This window comes from Vulpes vulpes, chromosome 7 (genome assembly GCF_048418805.1).
Source record: "Vulpes vulpes isolate BD-2025 chromosome 7, VulVul3, whole genome shotgun sequence".
NCBI classification, from domain to species: domain Eukaryota; kingdom Metazoa; phylum Chordata; class Mammalia; order Carnivora; family Canidae; genus Vulpes; species Vulpes vulpes.
The window spans coordinates 11,496,202-11,515,611 of NC_132786.1; the positions used below are offsets into that span (position 1 = coordinate 11,496,202).

Here is a 19,410-nt window from a genome sequence, read left to right on the forward strand (position 1 = left end):
AGAAGTCCCGATGCAGGACTCCATCCCAGGACCATGGGATCACGACCTGACTTGAAGGCAGATGCTCAATCACTGAGCCACCTAGGTGTCCTGATACATATTTGTTTTTAAAAATGGATATTATTGCTTCATCTTATCTCCCTCATCTTCTTACCTCTCTGAGGATATTTCCATTATTTCCCACATCAGCATAGCCTTTTACTAGGAAGGAAGCAGAGTAAGAGCGCAATGTTGTGGCCATGAGGAAGACATGGCAGGAGGACACAATGAATGGTTTCTATAAATATGGAAGGTGGCTGGGCATGGGAGTAGGTTCAGTTTTCTAAGTGGATTCATGTTTATTGTTAAACCAATCATACACACACACATATTTGGTTTCGTGCTGATATGGGCTTAGGTTTTGGTTTATGGGAATCTATATGCTTAACATTTAAAAAACTAATAATGAGGTTTGCCAATCTAAACATACTCATTTAATTTTGTTTTCCCACAGAACTTTGTGCGTCATCACTGGGTGCACAGGCGTCGGCAGGAGGGAAAATGTAAGCAGTGTGGTAAGGTAAGGGGCCCAGCACCTCATGGCCATCACAGGAGGCTCCCCAGGCCTTCATAAGCACCCGAGGTAGATGAGTCCTCTCACCCGAATCCAGTGCTCAGTATGTCTCTTCCTTTCTGAAAGGCCTTATTTCTCCAGGTCCCTTTTCTTAAGAGGTGTTTGAGTTGTAGAACTCCCTGCAAGAGGCAGGGGTCTTAATACAGGTATTGGCACGTTTTAAGGGAGATGGATACACTTGTATGGTGAATTTCATGGTCAATGGTTAAAAAAAACAAAACAAAAAACTTCCTATTTTGTTAAAACCCCCTCCTGAGGACTCCTGGCCTGCCATATTCCTTGCTCAGCAGAAAATCAGTGAGTAGCACTACTTTTGTTGACACATTATTGTGTTTGGGCAGAACTCAACCCAGGAAGGCAACACAGAAACAAGAAATGTGTTGCTCTCTTAGGCCATTATCCAGTTCCTGGAAAGAGACAGCCTCTTCACTTTGTGGCTATTTATGTCTACTCTCTCTGTGTGACTGGTGAAAGGCCTCTTGGTGTACAGGGCCACTGGGCAAAAGACGGTGGGGGAGAGGGTAGGTCCCATGGCCACATGCTATAAAACTCCATAGGTTCCACAAGTTATGACTTCAAGAGATTTGGGTTATGGCCTTTTTTATTGTACAAAGAAAGGTCTGCCATAGGAGTAAAAGGACCCTTTGGGAAGGTTAAACTGACATTAAGACATACTACAAAGATTTTTTTTTGGTAATCAGTAGTAAGCTGGGTTCAGTAAAGGGCAGTTTTGATTTGGTAAAGCAAGATAACTTGGGAGTATATATATTCTTTATCAATTAATTCCCAATTTGTTTATTTATTCACATGACTTTTTTTGAGCAAGCACTGGGATGAGCTGACCAGCATAGCATTTTTGACAAAAGAGGGCTGCAAGGAAATACTGGCTATCTGAGGTAGGAGTGTTGAGGGTGAGTGAGAATTGGAAAAAGTTTCACGAATTTTACTGTTTTGACCAGTGCTGGAAAGAAAATATCATACTGTAGCTTCAATTACCAAGTTTTTCTTTGGAAGGCTACTTGTCTTTACTTCAAGGGTATTGCCCTCCATTATAACTGGCGTTATCTCCTCAGTTCACAGTGACTTTTAGTTGGTTCCTTTCTAGCTTATAAAAAGGACACATGAAATAGGTTGAAAGGGGAAGAAAGTAAAAGGAAGATGAGGAGGAAGGGAGAGTAGAATGGTTTTTATTTGACCTTTTACATGGTTAGGTAGAAGTCCTCTACTCTTACATGACCTTCCTTCATTGGGTCCATCTACCCTACTCTTTATGGGGTTGCCTTGGGGCTTGTGGGCTTTATCTTACATAGTAGACTGTAGACTATCTACAACTTTCAAGAAGGAAAGAAAGAAAGAAAGAAAGAAAGAAAGAAAGAAAGAAAGAAAGAAAGAAAGAAAGAAAGAGAAAGGAAGGAAGGAAGGAAGGAAGGAAGGAAGGAAGGAAGGAAAGAAAAGAAAGAAAGAAAGAAAGAAAGGAAAGAAAGAAAGAAAGAAAGAAAGAAAGAAAGAAAGAAAGAAAGAAAGACGAGAGAAGAAACAAGTAGGTATTCAGGCACAGCCAACTTTGAGGTTAGATATGTGAATAGTAGGAAGGATCTGGATGAAGAAGCTCTTTGCCTTGCAAACATATCTTCACTGGATAGCCTAGTAGCTGGCACCACCCCCAATAACTTTCAAGCCATAATAGAATTGGAGGAATTTGATTAAAAGAAAATCAATAAACATTATATTTTGGTTCAGGTATCCCCTTGTGTCACATCATGCTCCCTTTTCTGGCCTTGTCTTCCACTGGCATGGTCAACCAAATGAGGAAACTGGACTCCCTGTACCCTGGGATGCTGTGACCATGTCTCCTTTGCTTCCTCTGTTCTCAGGCAGCAGTCTTGGAGTGCTTATGGCTATTAGCTGGGAAGTCAGTGATCCTAACTCTTCACATAATGTTCCCACAATAATATATTACTATATTCATCCCCTGTGTATAATCCAGCTGCTTATGACTTCTCAGAGACTCTAGGAGTTATAGGATGGGATGATCTTACACCTGTGTGTCTCACCAGATGGTAAATAATCTTTCTTTGGATCCTGGTTTGTACTCTGGATTAGAGGACACACACAGAGAGAGAGAGAGAGAGGCAGAGACACAGGCTGTGGGAGAAGCAGACTCCCCGGAGAGAGCCTGATGTGGGACTTGATCCCAGAAATCCCAAATCACACCCTGAGCTGAAGGCAGACACTCAACCACTGAACCACCCAGGCATCCTGGGTTTTTTCATAGTATTTATTTCCCCACCCTCTGTCTTATTAAAACCTCCAACGTACTTGCCATTTCTTGACACCCATTTCGACACAATGTCATTGATAGAGTGAACCAAGTGGTCTGCAGAATGTTCATATGGCTCAGGTCCCTTTGCACTACATTTGGATAGGATTCAGAGGAGTTGAAAGCCCTGTTAACTCTACCAAGTGAATGTAAACAGTTTTTGATTTTCTTTTCAGAAAGGGATGGAAAATAATTCATTTGCCAAATCAATGGCCATATGTCATATACTCAAGATCAGAAGATCCCTGCTTTTAGATACACTGGGTTGAATTTGTGGTAGTCCAGAATTATCTCCAGTATAATGTCTGGTTTTGTAGGAGCTCATTAAATGGCAATATTTTAGGGACTACCACCATGGCTTCCTGTAGTCTGTATGGGTGGCATGTAAACAGGTAATAATTTTTAAAAACATAAACACAATACTATTACCATAACTTAAAAATTAATCGTTTAATATCACCTAATTGAGAATGTGACATTGGTTTTGATTTAGATATGACAGGGAGAGTGGTTTATGGTTTCACTTGGGCTTGAGGCCTCCCTATGCCAGCTCTTGCATAACAGGCCAAGAAACCAATAACTGGAGTTCTGCTGAATATACCAGATATGTTTACTCCAATTACACAATTAGGGAGCAGGAAAATTAATTCTGGTGGATTTGTGAGGCCAGTAGACTCTCTGTGAACTGGTCCTGGCCCAGGACTTTTTTTTTTTTTTTTTTTTTAAAGATTTGTTTATTTATTTAGTATAGACAGAGAGAGAGAGAGAGAGAGAGAGAGAGAGAGAGGCAGAGACACAGGAGGAGGGAGAAGCAGGCTCCATGCCGGAAGCCTGATATGGGACTTGATCCCAGAACTACAGGATCGCACCCAGGCCAAAGGCAGAGGCGCTAAACCGCTGAGCCACCCAGGGATCCCCAGGACTTTATTTTTTTAATTGGACTTCGTATGTCCCTACTCTAAAAGGGCACCAAGATGTTGCTTCATACCTAGGACCTTGGGTATACAGATCAACTTGGACTCTTGTCCAGTAGTCTTCAGAATGTTTGGATATTTCTGCCTCCCCATTGTATGACTACCCAAGTAAATGTCTATATCCTCTTTTAGAGGCTGAGGAAATGTTGCCATAGACCCCTACTATGATGTTGTAGGATTTTTCTCTGGTAGACTTGCTGTCTCTAATCAGTGAGTTTTATCTTTGAAAACTGCCTTATGTCCAGAAATGAGGCAAAAGATTATGACATGTGGGAGCATTGGTCTTCATATCTCTTGATTCTCCATTCTTGATTTCTTGTGATTGTTAGATTGAACAATACCCATTTTATCTGTACTCCATCTTGCCTCTAGGGAGTTATTGCTGTATTAACCATTTGATAGCTCTTTGTAGGTCAAGCCCCCTTGGCTGCAACTTCAATTTTGCTGTGATTGTACCCACCTTGCTTCAATGGTTAATTGCTGCCATGTGGTCCTATTTTTTTTGGGATTCCATAGCCCTTGTTGCTGTCAGAATGCTCATTCTATAAGGCATTTCCTATCATCAGACCTAATCTACAGAGGAGAGCTTCTCAACAATGATGGTATCCTTCTTACCAGCTTTTGTTGCTTTTGTAAGGGGAGTATCCTTTGCCACCTCTTGCAGAACAGAGTCCAGTAGTGGATTTTCCAGCTGTACTTAATATAACAATTCTATCATGCCTATTTCTGTGAAATTTTCACAACTTCCTCTATCATAGCAATCCTGGCATTTCTACTTCATTTAAATAAACCCTCTTTATTCAAGTTTTCAGAATGCCATTGAATGTTAGTATCATCTTCTGGGGTTCCTGGTAATGTGTTAAATGCTCTATTGTAGAGGAGTGCTCCCACACTGAGAGACGTCTTTATCCAGCTTAAAGTCCTATCCCCTTTTATTCTGAACCCTCAGGATGCCATCCCATATGCACTTTCCCATTCCAGCTGGTAAATACTGGTTATGTCCTACAGCTAGATCTTTTGAGATGAAACCTGTTCTTTCTTAATGCCCATATACCTCCCTGGCCGGGCACATTGATGTGAAAAGTTATTAGGTCATTTGAAGTACTATCAGGAAGTGTAATGTAACATGAGATGGTGTTTGAAAACTGGAACAAAAAATAGTCCTCATTAAGTACAGCAGGAAAGTCAGAATTGCTGTGATAGAGGAAGAGACAATCAAAATCTCACAGAAATAGTGGCTCTATTAGGCATAGCTAGAAAATCCATCAGTGGACTATCAAACCCTTAAAATGAAGTCAAAGCTATTTCTAGACAGCAGAATCCTTTCTTTCTCTAAAGGCATACATTTTATGGTGATGCTACTCTGACATAAATTCATGAAGCCAGGAGGGACACAATCTAACTAATTTTGGCAAATTTTCTAACTCTCTTTCTCAGCTGTCTGGGGCTGTTACAGCAAAATAGCCTAAGTTTGCCCAGAAAGAAAGCATCGTTAGTTCTGCCAGCAGAAGAGCATTTTCCTCCATTAGTTAAGGGTAAAAGTACAGCCAATTATCTCCTGGAATGTCATACTGTCAGCAAGATTATAGATTATATGGCTTCTCAGAAAAGCTGCAATCATTTTTATTGGTAACTGCAGTAACATCAATCCTATCTTTGGGAAAAGTTGTTTTTAAACAAAACAACCTGCTTGGTGAATATTATCAGTGTTATAGTTTTATTGGTAAGTATCAATTATGAGACAATCAGATGAAATTAATTTTCATGGGTGATCATTACCATAATTGTAGCTGGTTGTATCATTAGGAAAATACTTTCATGTAAAGAACGTCCCTGGTATTTTAGGACAAAGATATAAACCCAATAGGTAATGTTTTATATACAGTTTTGGCCATATTGAGTATAACTCCCAGTATCTGTATAAGACATTTTTGTCCTAGAATAAGGATAGTCATAAAACTATGAAATATAAATGTCACAGTTAAAAATAGTTGACATGTAAATTAAAATGTAAATCAGTAGCCATTGTTATAGGCTTAATTCTAATTATTTCTTAATTGCAAGGTCCTAGGTTAAGCTGTCTGTTTCAATGAAGTCATCTGTCTTTGAAATGACTAAGTTCTGTAAATCAAGTCTTAGACTCTTCAAACAGCCTGACAAGTTCATGGTAGCAGTGTTAACTTTACTAAGATGACTGTGCCCTAAATTGTGCTTCCTCAATTTATGATCTGTAGTTTATGACAAGAGCCTTCAGATAAATTAATGGCAAAAACAGAAACTGTGAGGATAATAAGACTGATTTGCACTGATTAATGCATTGTAATTACTGGCAACATTAGAATGGAAGGACGCAGAAGGTTTTATTGAAAAATAATAAAGTGTCAATCTGTGTGTAAGTCAGTGATTACTTTAGAGCAAGAGCATATTATCGACAATAAGGGCATTAATAAATTTTCAGAGCCTTTAATTAATACTGCAAAGTGTATTATAATTAAACCCAATAGATAAGAATATAAGATAATTCTAATAAAGTCACTAGATTCATAATTTGCAGTGCTGTAAGAAGTCATAAAAACATTGCTTTCCATTTATAAAGACATCATTTATTATAATTCATTTTAGATGACCACATAGGTTTACATTTTGAAAATCTTGACTATTGCTACAAATTTAGCTTTATTCCTACAAATAAGCCTAGTAAAATCAGTAGAGGAAATTTAGGAAGTTCAGGTAAATTAGATTTTCTATGAGTAAATAAACCGTAATGCTGCATAAACTAGAAAATTAATGCTGCCATTTTTTTCTGTACTTTTTGTTTCCTTGAAGTACAGTTGACACGTTATATTACTTTCAGGTGTACAACATAGTGATTTGACAAGTGTGTATGCTATCCTATGATCACAAGCATAATTGCCATGTGTTACCATACAATGCTATTACAAACCATTGATTCTGTTCCCTATGCTATGCTTATTATTTCTGTGACTTATTTATTCTGTAACTGGAAGCCTGTACCTTCCACTCTCCTTTGCCTATTTTGCCCATCCATCCACCCACCCACACCCCTGTCCTTGCTCTTTCTGTTCTTTGTTCATCTGTTTCCCCAGAAAGTGAAATGATACAGTACTTGTCATTCTCTTATTTCACTTAGCATAATACCCTCTAGGTCCATCCATGTTATCCCAGTGTCAATTTCTCATTTTTTTATGGCTGAGTAATATTCCATGTTCTTTTTTATGGCTGAGTTCCTTCTTATGGTTGAGTAATTGTGTGTGTGTGTGTGTGTATGTGTACATCTTCTTTATCCATCCATTGGTAGACACTTAGGCTGCTTCCATCTTGGCTATTATAAAGCTGCACTAACCGTAAGGGTGAGCATGTATATCAATACTACTAAATTTTCACCATTGGAGGACCAAGGAAAAAGACATATTATAAAAATAGCCCAGTATCTACTGATTCACATTGTCAGGCAAGAGTACACATACCAGTAAAAAGACTGGACTAAATAGTTTGCTGAGGGGAAAAAGTCAACAAGTTGTATATTGTAGGAAACGGATTGGTTTATGGTGGTTTTGTTAAAGACTAAAGGTTGTACTCTGCACAGGGCAGAATTAGTCCATGAGTCTCTAGATAGTTGGTTAAAACAAGTGTAATTTTTTTTATTAGTCAGGAAAAAGGTTTTAGATTGTTTAGATTAGATTGGTGTGGGTCTGTGCCTGGGTCACTCAAAGGTCATACAAGTACCATTTTTCATTGGCTAAAAACATGTTTTCAATTAGGTTGGTGTGGGCCTACTCTGAGGTCATTCAGAGGTCTTAGTTATTTATCAGCTTCAGCTGGTGGTGCTCAAATGTCATGGTTGTTTGTGAGCCTAAGCTGGTTAAAAGCATTCATACTGAAACAGCACAACCAGTTTGAGATCTTTAGCGAGGTTCTGCTCTGATTGATAGCATTTCCTTTTTCATTGTATTGAATCACTGTGGTATTTGTATTCCATTGGATAAGTTTATAAGAGTGGTATAGCAGTTTATTTTGGAATTTCATTTTTATTTTCTAGAAGTAATGAACTTGCATCTGATGAAGATTTTAGATATTAAATATAAAATGTATAAAACTAGACATTTGTCAAAAATTATAGAAAGTACTTGAGCAAAAATGCTTCAAGTTCTCTGTTTTGAGATAAATATTAACTTAGTCTTATAATTCCCTTGGGTTTGCCTTTTGCAATACTTTGTGAATCTTGGACATGGGAGTGGATATGTAGAGGTTTATTTTGTTTTTGTTGTTTAAAGTTTTGGAGGCAAGAGCAGTATCAACAATACTGTTGGATAAAACAAAGTCAAACAGAGAATCAGGCGGTGATCAGGAGATCCCCTTATTCAAACCTCAGTAAAATACATAAACAGTAAAATCATTTGTTTGTTTCAAGTAAAGCTCTTCGTTTCTGGTTTAAGCCAAAGCTGTAGAACTGAGGGCCATTTGGTATATGCCCTAGATTGCAGAAGAAAAAGAGACAGCAAAGCTTTAGATACTCAGAAGAAATATTGTTTAAACTTTATTCCAAGGACTCAATTTCATTAAAAAACTCAACCCCCCAAAATAAATGACCTTATCTCTCAGGGTTCATGGCATTTATAATTCTGCAGTCAGTTAGATCCAAAGCATATGACCTCACATCCCTATTTTGCTCTTTGATAGTGATGAACAAAATAGCCTTAAAAATCATAGTCAGCTGAAATTCAGTAAGGGCATCTGTCAGTACCATGATATTAGATTTGGGCCAGTATTTAAAAATGGGTAATTAGGAATCTGGCTCTTTTTGCTGTGATCCCGGCCAAAATCTCCCCATTGCAGGTGGTCTGTGGGAACTTGGTTCATGAAGGCTTTGATGTGGTTCTATTTATGTCTCTATGTTAGACAATAACCCTGAAGCCATGGCTGCTGTGACTCTTCCAGACCAGCATCCAAAAACAAAGCACAGACCTCGTTTCTAAGAGACCTACAATTCTGTATGAGCACAGTGCCCAGAGCCCTCATTGTGGATGGCCTTGCTGTTTGTTTCTGGTATCAGCCTGGCTGTTGAGACTACAGCCTAAGTGGGCTGCATCTGTTTCCCTGAAGCCAGAAGGCCAATGTTCAGTAGAGGGGTGGGCTAATACACACACTCAATACCATCAGATACAGTGTCACTGGTCCTATCAGTCACTGCAGAGCTTCATCAGCAAGGCAATGGGAGAGGTTCCCGTTGATAGATCTTAGCAATAAAAGTATTCCTTCATTTATATCTGCTGTGTTGTAAAGATCTCGCAGATAAAATTGCTTCATTGTATACTTAAAACCATTTTGGGGTATAGAAGAAATTTGTATTTTTTATTTTCATTTTCAGGTGAAGGAAGAAATCGGAAGGGTTAAGTGATTTGTCTAAGATCACCAGGCTAATAATTATTAGAAGGTCCAAAAACCATTCTCAGTTTTTCCATCTCTCTGTCAGCTTCTATTTGATAGTCATCTGCTGTATGAATTAATAGAAAAGTGGCTGTGTAACGATAGCATTTAAGACTATTTACCAATACATCTGACACAGCAGCATTCAGACTTCTGGTTGGCTACTGCTGTTGCATCACTGGTTCTACTATACTGATGGTCAGCCATGCACTTGTCAGTGTCACAGACTTAACAACTGACAATTAGAATCCTTGTATGCTTGCCCTGTCTGTAGGGGTTGGAGGAAGATACAGGTAGGGGCGTATTTTCAGGTGGTTTGCGTTAGGTTTTTAGGGTCTGGATAGCATAAAATTTTTAATTGGATCACGTGGTGGCAATGACTTTCTTGTTCAATTAGAAAACATACCATGTCAATGATTTTCAAAAACTATGGTGAATTGTAGAGACCTATTAAGAAATATTATGGGGTGCCTAGATGGCTCAGGCGGTTAAATTCCAACTCTTGATATCAGCTCCAGTCTTGGTATCAGGGTCATGAGTTCAAGCTGTGCATTGGGCTCTGCACTGGTCTTGGAGCCTACTTAAAAAGAAAGGAAAAAAAAATTACAAGGGCTTCTCTCAAATTCATGTACATACAATAACCAGCAACTTAGAGTAGCTGTTCATTAATGCTAAGGGGAGGACCAAAAAAAAAGGCTTACAATTTAGCAGGAGAGATCACAGTGAATTGAAGTGATCTTAGAAGACTTGGATTTTTGTAGTGGAAGTAAAAATCACATGCCATAGGTGATACAGTGGTGGGCATTCTAGATGATGGTTTGAAGATAACAGAAAAAATTGGCCAAAACATGGAAATGAATAAAGCATGTTGGAAATGTAATTAAATTAAATCCATTCCTCTAAACATGGGAGTTTATAATAGGGTGACAAATTGATGTTAAAAATTGGGAAGATTATGGGTGGCTCTAAATGCCAGTAGGAATAGTTGATTATGTAGCTTTGAGGAAAGAAGTAGTTAGTTGAGTATTTTGAGATGATGCTGATATGTAAGAAGTAGCATTTTCCCTGGTGGCTGTGCCAGGATGGAATGAAGAAGCCAGGGGGAAACAGACTATCCCAAGAGCAACAAGTTAGCAAATGGGGCAGACATCCAGATGTGAAGTGACCAGTTGAAAAGCCTGCTGTCTGCTGCCTGTGAGGAGCAGGCTGGAAGGACCTAGCCATGCAGCCAGGGCTGGCTGCAGGAGTCCCTGTGCAGACACTGCACCAGCTTTAGTACACTTGCTCTTGGCTACAGCTTCCTTCCTCACACAGTTACAAATGGTTGCTATGGCTCAAAGGGAAGTTTTATTCATCCCTCTTTTACCTAGTCCATCAGGAGTAGCCTGAGAGATGATGGGGAACTTGGCAAACACTTCCCGTATGAATTCATTTCTTCCTATTTGGTGCCATCTTGTGTCACATTGACTCATCTTGAATCGAATTATATCACGTTGAATTGAAAGGACCTGCATGCCTAATCCTTTGGCCCCTGGGCTCTGTGTCCTCTCTTCTAAGCCGTGTCTATCAGGCAGCTCTCTCAGTGCTGGGGGATGTGTGGGTTGTTGCTGGCCGTGCAGCAGTGAACACCACACCTGTCCTAATAATTGATCCATATGTGTTTTACAAGCAGTGCTTCCTTTTGGGAAATGATAGTATCACCGACAGAAGGAGGCATTGTTTGGGAGAGGTGAGTGCGTTAGGGTCCCCAAGACCACCTGTTTGGAAGATTTGCTAGGATTACAGGAATCAGTAAGTATTACGGCTGTGATTTATTACAATGAAAGGCCACACAGCAAAATCAGCAAAGGGAAAGGCATATGGGGCAAAGTCTGGAGACAACCAGGTGCAACCTTCTAAAAGTTCTTTCCTAACAGAGCCACATGGGTTGTGACAACACATGTGAAAGATTGTCTCCTAGTCTCATTAAAGGCTCAGTGCCCAGCGTTTTTACTGGGGGGCTGGTTGCATAAGCACCTCCTGCCTGGCACACACCCAAGTCCCAGACCTGCTGGAGGAAAGCAGGTGTGCAGCATAAACCACATTGTTTGTACCAACACATTAGATGTAGTGAGCCACTCTGAGCTGTTTGGGGGAATTGGGGAACTCTTGAAATCCAAGTTTCTACCTACCAGCCAAGGGCCAACTTTGTGAGCTGGCCTTGTAAGGAGAATGATCTCCAGCCTGTTGCGTCAACCCCCTTGTTCTTGGAATGATTGCTATCACTTCAGTTGCTGAGAAAGGGGGACTGGTGGAGAAGTTTTTCAAAATCCAGGAAGGTCTGATGTTAAGTCGTGTTTCTGGAAGTGAGATTTGAGTATGGGACAAAAGAAAAGGATTCAAGGAGGAGTCAGAGCATAGAGGGCTGAGAGCCATCCTGGTTTGTTTTGTGCAGGAGATGAGAGAAGCAGATGGAGAACGTGAATGTGCTTTAGGAACTGAAGAGAATGGAGAGGCTCAAAATGGAGAAAGTGCTCCATAGTATATAAAATACTACAGACCGGTAGAAATTCTGGGGACTGCAGAAAAGTGCCATCGGGAATTCTTTTAATAATGTGTAAATTGATTTTTTTTTTTCTTACAGTGATCTATACACATTAAGGCAAGACTTTTTCAGCCAGGACCTTAATAGCTTCCCTGCCCATTACATCTTTCTGTTTTCTTTTGATCACTTTACACAATCCTCTCTTCAAATGTTTTTTGTCATTGCCTTGCTTTAGTTTATTTGGGCTTATAGATGTCACAGGCAGATAGAAATGGATAAGCTTTGGGAGGACTAACCAAAGTTCTTTGAGCATTACTGCCTACTTCTCTCTGGTAATTATAAGGACAGCAGCCGCCAAAAAACATCTCTTCTGTTCTTGATGGATAAGTAATTCTGTTTATTCATTTAAGAGGATTGTGTTTGCTATTCCATTAATCTCATTGCTGCTTGCCAGTGAAAAATAAAAATTGAAAGCTGATTATTTTGAGTCCCAAGGGGATGGTGAAAGTGTTTGAATTTCCTACAACACCCTTGGACTCTACCCAGACCCTGATTTCTAGGTCCTAACTCTGATATTTAATTTCTCTCTTTGTGGGTTCTTAGATGTTCATATCGTGCAGAACCTCTGAGGTGGATGCCCATCATCACAAAGAACCATGTGACCCAACAGTGGCTTTCCTTTTACTTATAATAAAACTCTATCTAAACCACATTTATTTGGGGAAAAGAAACAACTTTTTGTGGCTGACTTGAGTAGTTAGTGGCACAGCAAATACTGGTGCCTCCTCTCACATTACAGATGATTCAGGAGTGAGAAGTTCTGGGATGGTGGAGGGTGGAGGCCACAAGTGCTAACTGTGGCATTTGCAGTGCTAGTCACCTTGAGTGGTGGGCCACTTCTGGCCTTACTTCTTTGGACTTCAGGAGGGCGAGTGTGTGCTGTGATTAAAGTGGTTTTAAATTCTCTATCTCTTATCCTAACATCCCAGGGCTTCCAGCAAAAATTCTCCTTCCACAGTAAAGAGATTGTGGCTATCAGCTGTTCCTGGTGCAAGCAGGCGGTAAGTTTGGGGATGAAATAAAACAAAGTGGGCTCATGTTTTATCAAAGTAGACTTACATCATTACTTGAGTTGCTGTCTATAAGTGGAAGGTTCTAATTTATGTATTATTTCTCTCACCTAGGATCCTTGAAGGAAGAAAGATAGATTAAAACTATAGAACTATAGCCTATATGACCTGGGAGAAACTAGAGAGGTCAATCAACCCCTTCATTTATATACACTGAAACCTAAGATCAGAGACTGGGAAATCCTCCCCTGGTTCTCACCCTGGGTCTACAGTCGAGGACTTCTCATCCCTAGAACGTATTTCTTCCACCACACTAGATTGTTGATAACTCCTCTATGGTTGGAATTTGCAACATTAGATAATCTCTCTAACACTGGAATCCAGCCATCTTGGTTCTTCTGTTTTTTGATGTGGGTGACTTTTATGGGGTTGCGTTGGGGTCAGGGGCAGTCTTGTACTCTCTTTAGGCTTGGATCTGGTTACAGCTGTGCAAATGCTCATTGAAATGTAACTCTTCTTTACATTTGGGCATATATATTCATTAGGATCCAATGGTAGTTTCCCTGTTTTCCTCTTTTATCTATCCTTTATCCATTGTTTATCTCCTCTGTTCCAACCAGATGGTTCATTTTCTTGTTTGCTTATGCACCTGTTCTTTTTTTTTTTTAAACAGACGATGCTAACTCATGGGTTGGCAGACTGTGGCCCATAGGCCAAATCTGACATGGCCTGTTCTTATAAATAACATTTTATTGGAACACAGCCATGCCCATCCATTTACATATTGTCTATAGCTACTTTCATGTTACAACAGCAGAGTTGAGTAATTGCAACAGGGACAGTATGGCCCTTTAAAGCTAAACTATTTACTAGCTGCGCCTTTTGTAGAAAAAGCTTGTGGACCTCTGCTGTAATCTCTCAGTTCACCTACTTTGTTGAATGACTGTATGACTGTGGCATAGAGTCCACTCATTGCATAGACAACCTGAAAAGAAAGGACTGCGGTGTTCAAGGTAAGTTAAGGTTTTGCAGGAAGACTTCAGCCCTCTACATACATCAGATTTAACTAGCCAAATGAGCACACAGGGCAGGAGCAGATACATTTAGTTGAAACACATAAAATTGATATTTTTTGTGGGGCAGAAGCTTTTGAATTTGGGGAATTTTATGACATTTGACCTATATCTCTCTAGCATAATTTCCCTAGTTCCCTATGTATCAAGAGAACCTACTGTCACTAGGTAGGGATGCACTAGTCTGGAAAGTTCAATGCTTACTGTATCCTCATCCTGCCACATTTTCTAGGCATTTGTATCTCCTTTCAATTAATTTTTACACAAATAATCTTTGTGCTTCTGTTCAAGAACATGCTCATAAATGTAAGGTCATCCTAGTCCTTGAATGAAACTATGCCATCAAGGCAGTATCTCCACCTGGAGAGAAAGAAACTGATTCAGGTTCCAGGTGTCACTAACAGCATCTATGCTGTGAGTTTCCCTGATCTGTTGAGACTCCACTTGTGGGATAACATCATTGATAGTTTGAGCTCCTATGGACTACGTTGGCTCCACTCCTGTAGCAACCACGCTGTGGTGAGAGGGTTTCTTCAGCATCCATTGATTTTGGGAACTCAGTCTTACTTTCTGTGAAGCACATGATCTCTTCTCACTAATTCATAGTCCAATTGAATCATGTTGTAGGTGATTTTGCAAGAAGATGAGTTAGTGACAAACAGTTAAATGACAAAAAGTTAAGACAAAGCATTTTAAGACAAATTGCATTGGGGATATATTTTAACCCTATTGGTAATCTCTTCAAGAATATCTGATGTCAAACAAGTGCTGTCTGTAGGCACTTTCTGCAGCAGGGGAAAAAAAAAAAACTGGGTTCAAAAGCTAGGTTTTTTGGTTTAGGCTCTGACTCCACCTTGTAAAAATTATGCGTTTTTGGACTTTATCTGGATAGCTCTTTGTCTGGGTTGGAGAGTACTCAGGTATAAATTGAGAGTTGAAAGACTGTCTCAGAGATCTTGACTATTTTTTTTAAAGATTTATTTATTTATGATAGACATAGAGAGAGAGAGGCAAAGACACAGGAGGAGGGAGAAGCAGGCTCCACGCGGGGAGCCCGACGCGGGACTCAATCCCGGGACTCCAGGATCGTGCCCTGGGCCAAAGGCAGGCGCTAAACCACTGAGCCACCCAGGGATCCCGATCTTGAGTATTTTAGAAATGCAATGGGCATGCAGTTAGGGGTTTATTTGAATTGCTAAAAGAAAATCAGTTTTGAAGAAGATATTTAGATAATGTTTCTCCAGTATATCACTGTTTGCAGATCACAAATAACTGGTGGTAGGAGAAATTACTAACTTATTTTGCATTCATACTTAATTAGTAATTTGCTACAGGATCATGTGAAGATAGGCAGAAATGAAGACAAATTCTCTCTCTGACATAATTGGGATGGCCATATTTGCCAGGTTTCCTGAGACAGTCCTGATTTATGTTTGTTGTTCCAACATAATTGTTATCAGTGCTCCCTTTCATTTTTAAAATTGTTCCTGTTAAGATGACACATTATGCTTCCATTAAGTATAATTCAGTAGAAACTGATGTAAAAGTTTTTAAAAATCATGGATTAAATCTTTAAGGCCCCAATTATTGCATAATGTGGATTTTGTTTCTTAGGAAAAAATTGTTAACCACACATCGTTATCACTTTACATTCAGAAAATGATGGTCACTCAGTCCATTGGTGCAGAGTTAAGCCACTAATCCTGAGGTATTGTTATGATCACCAGTCTCCATTTACTTTCTTCCTTTCAAAAACAGGAAGCCTTTTAGACTTATCAAGTGTGGTAGGGTCATTGTATTTTTTAGCAGCCCCAGACAAACCCAGCAGAGGCAATTTCTTTTTTACCTCTTAGATTAAGAACTCTCTAGAAGAGACGTCTTGCTTCTTTCCCGGGCTTCCTAAACTAGAAGGACTACCTGTGCTGGATTTACATCAATGATCAGAAAAAAGAGAGGCCAGTGGGAGGACCTGCCTCTGCTTGCCTTCATTGCCTCCTCAGCATTATCCCATATCAAGTCCATAACAAGCACGAGTCAAGTGCAACATCCAGGGTTGGGATCGATAGAACTCTCCGAGACCTCATTATATAAATATCCTAATAAAAGCTTGTAAAGTTTTAGCTGGCCTTGACCTACAAAATTGATTTCTTTATCAGTTTGTGAAGGGGAATGAGTTGTAAATCTGGTCTCTAAGTTCCCGGGCTGTTTGGGGAGTGATAACGAACGTGTGTCTTCAGGGTCTGCGAGTTTGGGTGAGTGCACGTGGGTGCATGTACTATTCCTTCTTGCTGCAGCAGGGGCCTTTGCCTAGGATTGTTTATTGGCCTGTTTTTCTCCTCAGTTTCACAATAAGGTGACCTGCTTCATGCTGCATCACATTGAGGAACCCTGCTCCCTGGGGGCTCATGCTGCTGTTATCGTCCCGCCCACCTGGATCATTAAGGTCAAGAAGCCTCAGGTAACTTCTGGGACCCTGGTGCTGCTGGGCCAGTGCAGAGAAAAAGGAACTGCTGCTTCTTGCTTTTCTTGCCCTCTTTTTTTGGGTTCCTAAAATCTCTGCACACTCATACCCCCAGCCCCACGCTCAGCTTCCCCAGTTCATCCCCTTAGCCCATCACATGACTGCAGTTGGGCTCTCTCATGGAACCAGCCTCCCTTTCCTTAAAGAAATCAAAGTTCCACAGCAGGAATGTTTCCTTCCCATTCATGTGCTAATGAACTCTCTTTGGGTGTCCTCCTGAGTTCATTAAATACTAGTGGCGGGTGCAGCTAATTCTGACACAACTCTCTTCTCTTCCAGCCTGGGCATCCCCAGGGAGTGAATGTGAGGGCAAACTGTGCAGGCTTCATTGTTTGGTTGAGATTACCACCACTTCCAACCTGAACGGCAGACTGTGGGTCATGACCTTCCTAAATACACAAGGCCTGCTCAGAGAGCAACACTCTTTTCTTAAGGCAAAGTAGAATTTATCCTCTTAATACCTAATCTCATTCTGTATTCAATTCTTGTTGTACATTCTGTCCTAGAGCGTCTCTGTGATATTCCAGGAAACCTTAGTGGTTTCTCAACAGGGTCACAGTCTTTGATAGCAAAATTTCTACCTTTGTCCTATACATCTTAGCCTGTGAGCTGCAAGTTACAAGATGGCATACTTGTAATGCTATGGGGGAAAGAGGATACTTCTCCTGGGGACACAGCTGCCCATAGGATGTCCTTATTGAATGTAATACCTTTAAAAGATATGGCGGTCCTACTTCATATGGTCTTCAGAATCATCCTGCAGGTTATTCTCACTGACTTTGTTTTATTTTAAAAAGTGGTGGATCAGGGAGACTGTTTTGCTTTGTGTGTTTTTACAAAAAGTTCAGCTTCTGCTGATGAGTAACATACAGTAATAATCTTTCCCAGTTACAATCCAACAAAAGCCCTTGGGAAATCCCTTCCAGAGGCAAGTGCAATATCCATGTATTAAAAAATGGGGAATTTAGACTTTTCATCTAATATTTTAGAGCCAAACGCTAAGAGCTGTTAATAAGTGAGTGGCCCAAGGTGACAGCAAGTGTAATACTGCATTTGAAATTCAAGTACCAATTTCCAACCTACTGTTAATTTAAAATCTCTAACCTTTTTACTTCTTTGATTCCCCAACTCCTGAAATTCAGTGTTCTGAGTTATATATCAAATACTCAGTTAAATCAACATGTTTACACTGAAAACCTTCATGGCATTGAGAAAGCTCCTAGGCATTGGGATATAATGTATGATCCTTGTTCTGAAGAACTATATGGTTTTCCTAAGGAAAGATCAGGGAGTGTCCTGAAGGAGGTGAGTTCTGTTCTACCCCTATAAAGATGGGTGGGATTTAGATCAATGGAGAAGGGAGGAAATAGCAGGCCCGGGGAATGGCATGAGCAAGGGTGCTGTGGCCAAAATCAGACTCAGGAGGCTATGAGACTAGTTTGTACTACATGGGTGGTGATGTATTTCTGTGATATTGCTTTCAGAGGAATGGGGCAGCAGATTGTTTACTCTTAGTTCTAAGACTGATCAGTGAGTTCGGGAGCTATGCTTCTGATCCATCTGTCATAAAGTTGTCCATCAGCCTTTCACCATTTTATCCATTAAGGATTATTGCCTAAGTCTGTTATGTTAGGGGTTTCCAAGAGGTGGTTTTTGGTTGTTTGTTTTTACAATTTTTACTCTTCTTTATTTTCCTGCTGGTAATAAGGGAACTAAAAAAAATAAAGCTAATTCATGAAAAATGCTTGGATATTTATTTATCTTTATTTGTAAATTTTCAGAATAATAAGTTGGCAACTTTGCAATGTTATTAGTTGGCTAAAGGTGGTGGTGGTGGTTTTTGGAGAGTATCATTATGAGTTATCAACTTACCTCATGTGATATTTAAAACATGTTTCAATCCATTGGTATCATTTTTTTTGTATTAATGTCTTTGACCAGTTGGACCCTTCTAGATGGCTCTTGTCTCCATTTTTCATGAGCCATGAGGTTTTTGATGCCTTCCTTAGTTTCAGGAATCATATCATGTTCCAGGATCATTTTAGGCATTTCCTGCCCATACCTAGAAGCAGCCATTTCTCTAAGGAATCTTGGTTACTTTTAATGTTGGATGGTATTTACAGTTCACAGTCTGTTCAAAGTCCAGATAGTTTTCATCACACACCTTCTTATTGTCCTTCTGTGATTCAGGAAAGTGTAATAATAAGGAAAACTAACACTTATGGAATGCTTTTATATGTATTAGGAAATATTTTAAGGACTTTACATTCAGTATCTCATTTTGCCATCAAGTACCTATTCCCATCAGGTATCCTATTCCCACGTTGTAGCTGAGGAGAGTGAGGAATTAAAGTCAAATAAATTACCCAGAGCCATAGAATTATTAAATTGTTTAAGGTAACATATGAACCCAGGGATTCTGATTTTGGAAACTATGCTCTTAATGGTATGTCATGCTGCCACACTGTCTTACTATAGCAAGCCTTGCCGAGGCACATATCTTTAAAAATTTTGTAGTCCCTCCTCGTCTGGGCCCCCAAAAGAAAGAATTTAATCAATAACTTAATTCTATTTGTAAGCCAATGTACGATGAGCGTGGGGGACAATACAGTGGTGGTTAAGAGCTCTAGCTTATGAGTTCACTGCCTAGATTCATAATCTTGCTCTGCTGCTTAGTAACTTGTATAATGTCAAAGAATTTATTTTTATTTTTTATTTTTAATCTCAAAGAATTTAAAGTCTTTGCCTTCTCGTCTGCAAAGGGTAAATAATACTAGTACCTAATTATAGGGTTTTTACGAGGACTAGTGAGTTAAGAAATGAAAATGAAGCACATAGAACAGTACCTAGCTCATTGTAAAACTCAA

General features: G+C 39.7%; 1 protein-coding gene across 1 annotated transcript in view; it reads left to right on the forward strand.

Moving 5' to 3' along the window:
- DGKI (diacylglycerol kinase iota) overlaps window positions 1–19,410 on the forward strand; it is a 419,283-nt gene that overhangs the window by 190,976 nt on the left and 208,897 nt on the right. Inside the window, 3 exon segments of the mRNA XM_072762958.1 lie at window positions 494–559; window positions 12,869–12,940; window positions 16,364–16,480. Of these exon segments, the coding sequence (XP_072619059.1) occupies window positions 494–559; window positions 12,869–12,940; window positions 16,364–16,480 (255 nt within the window).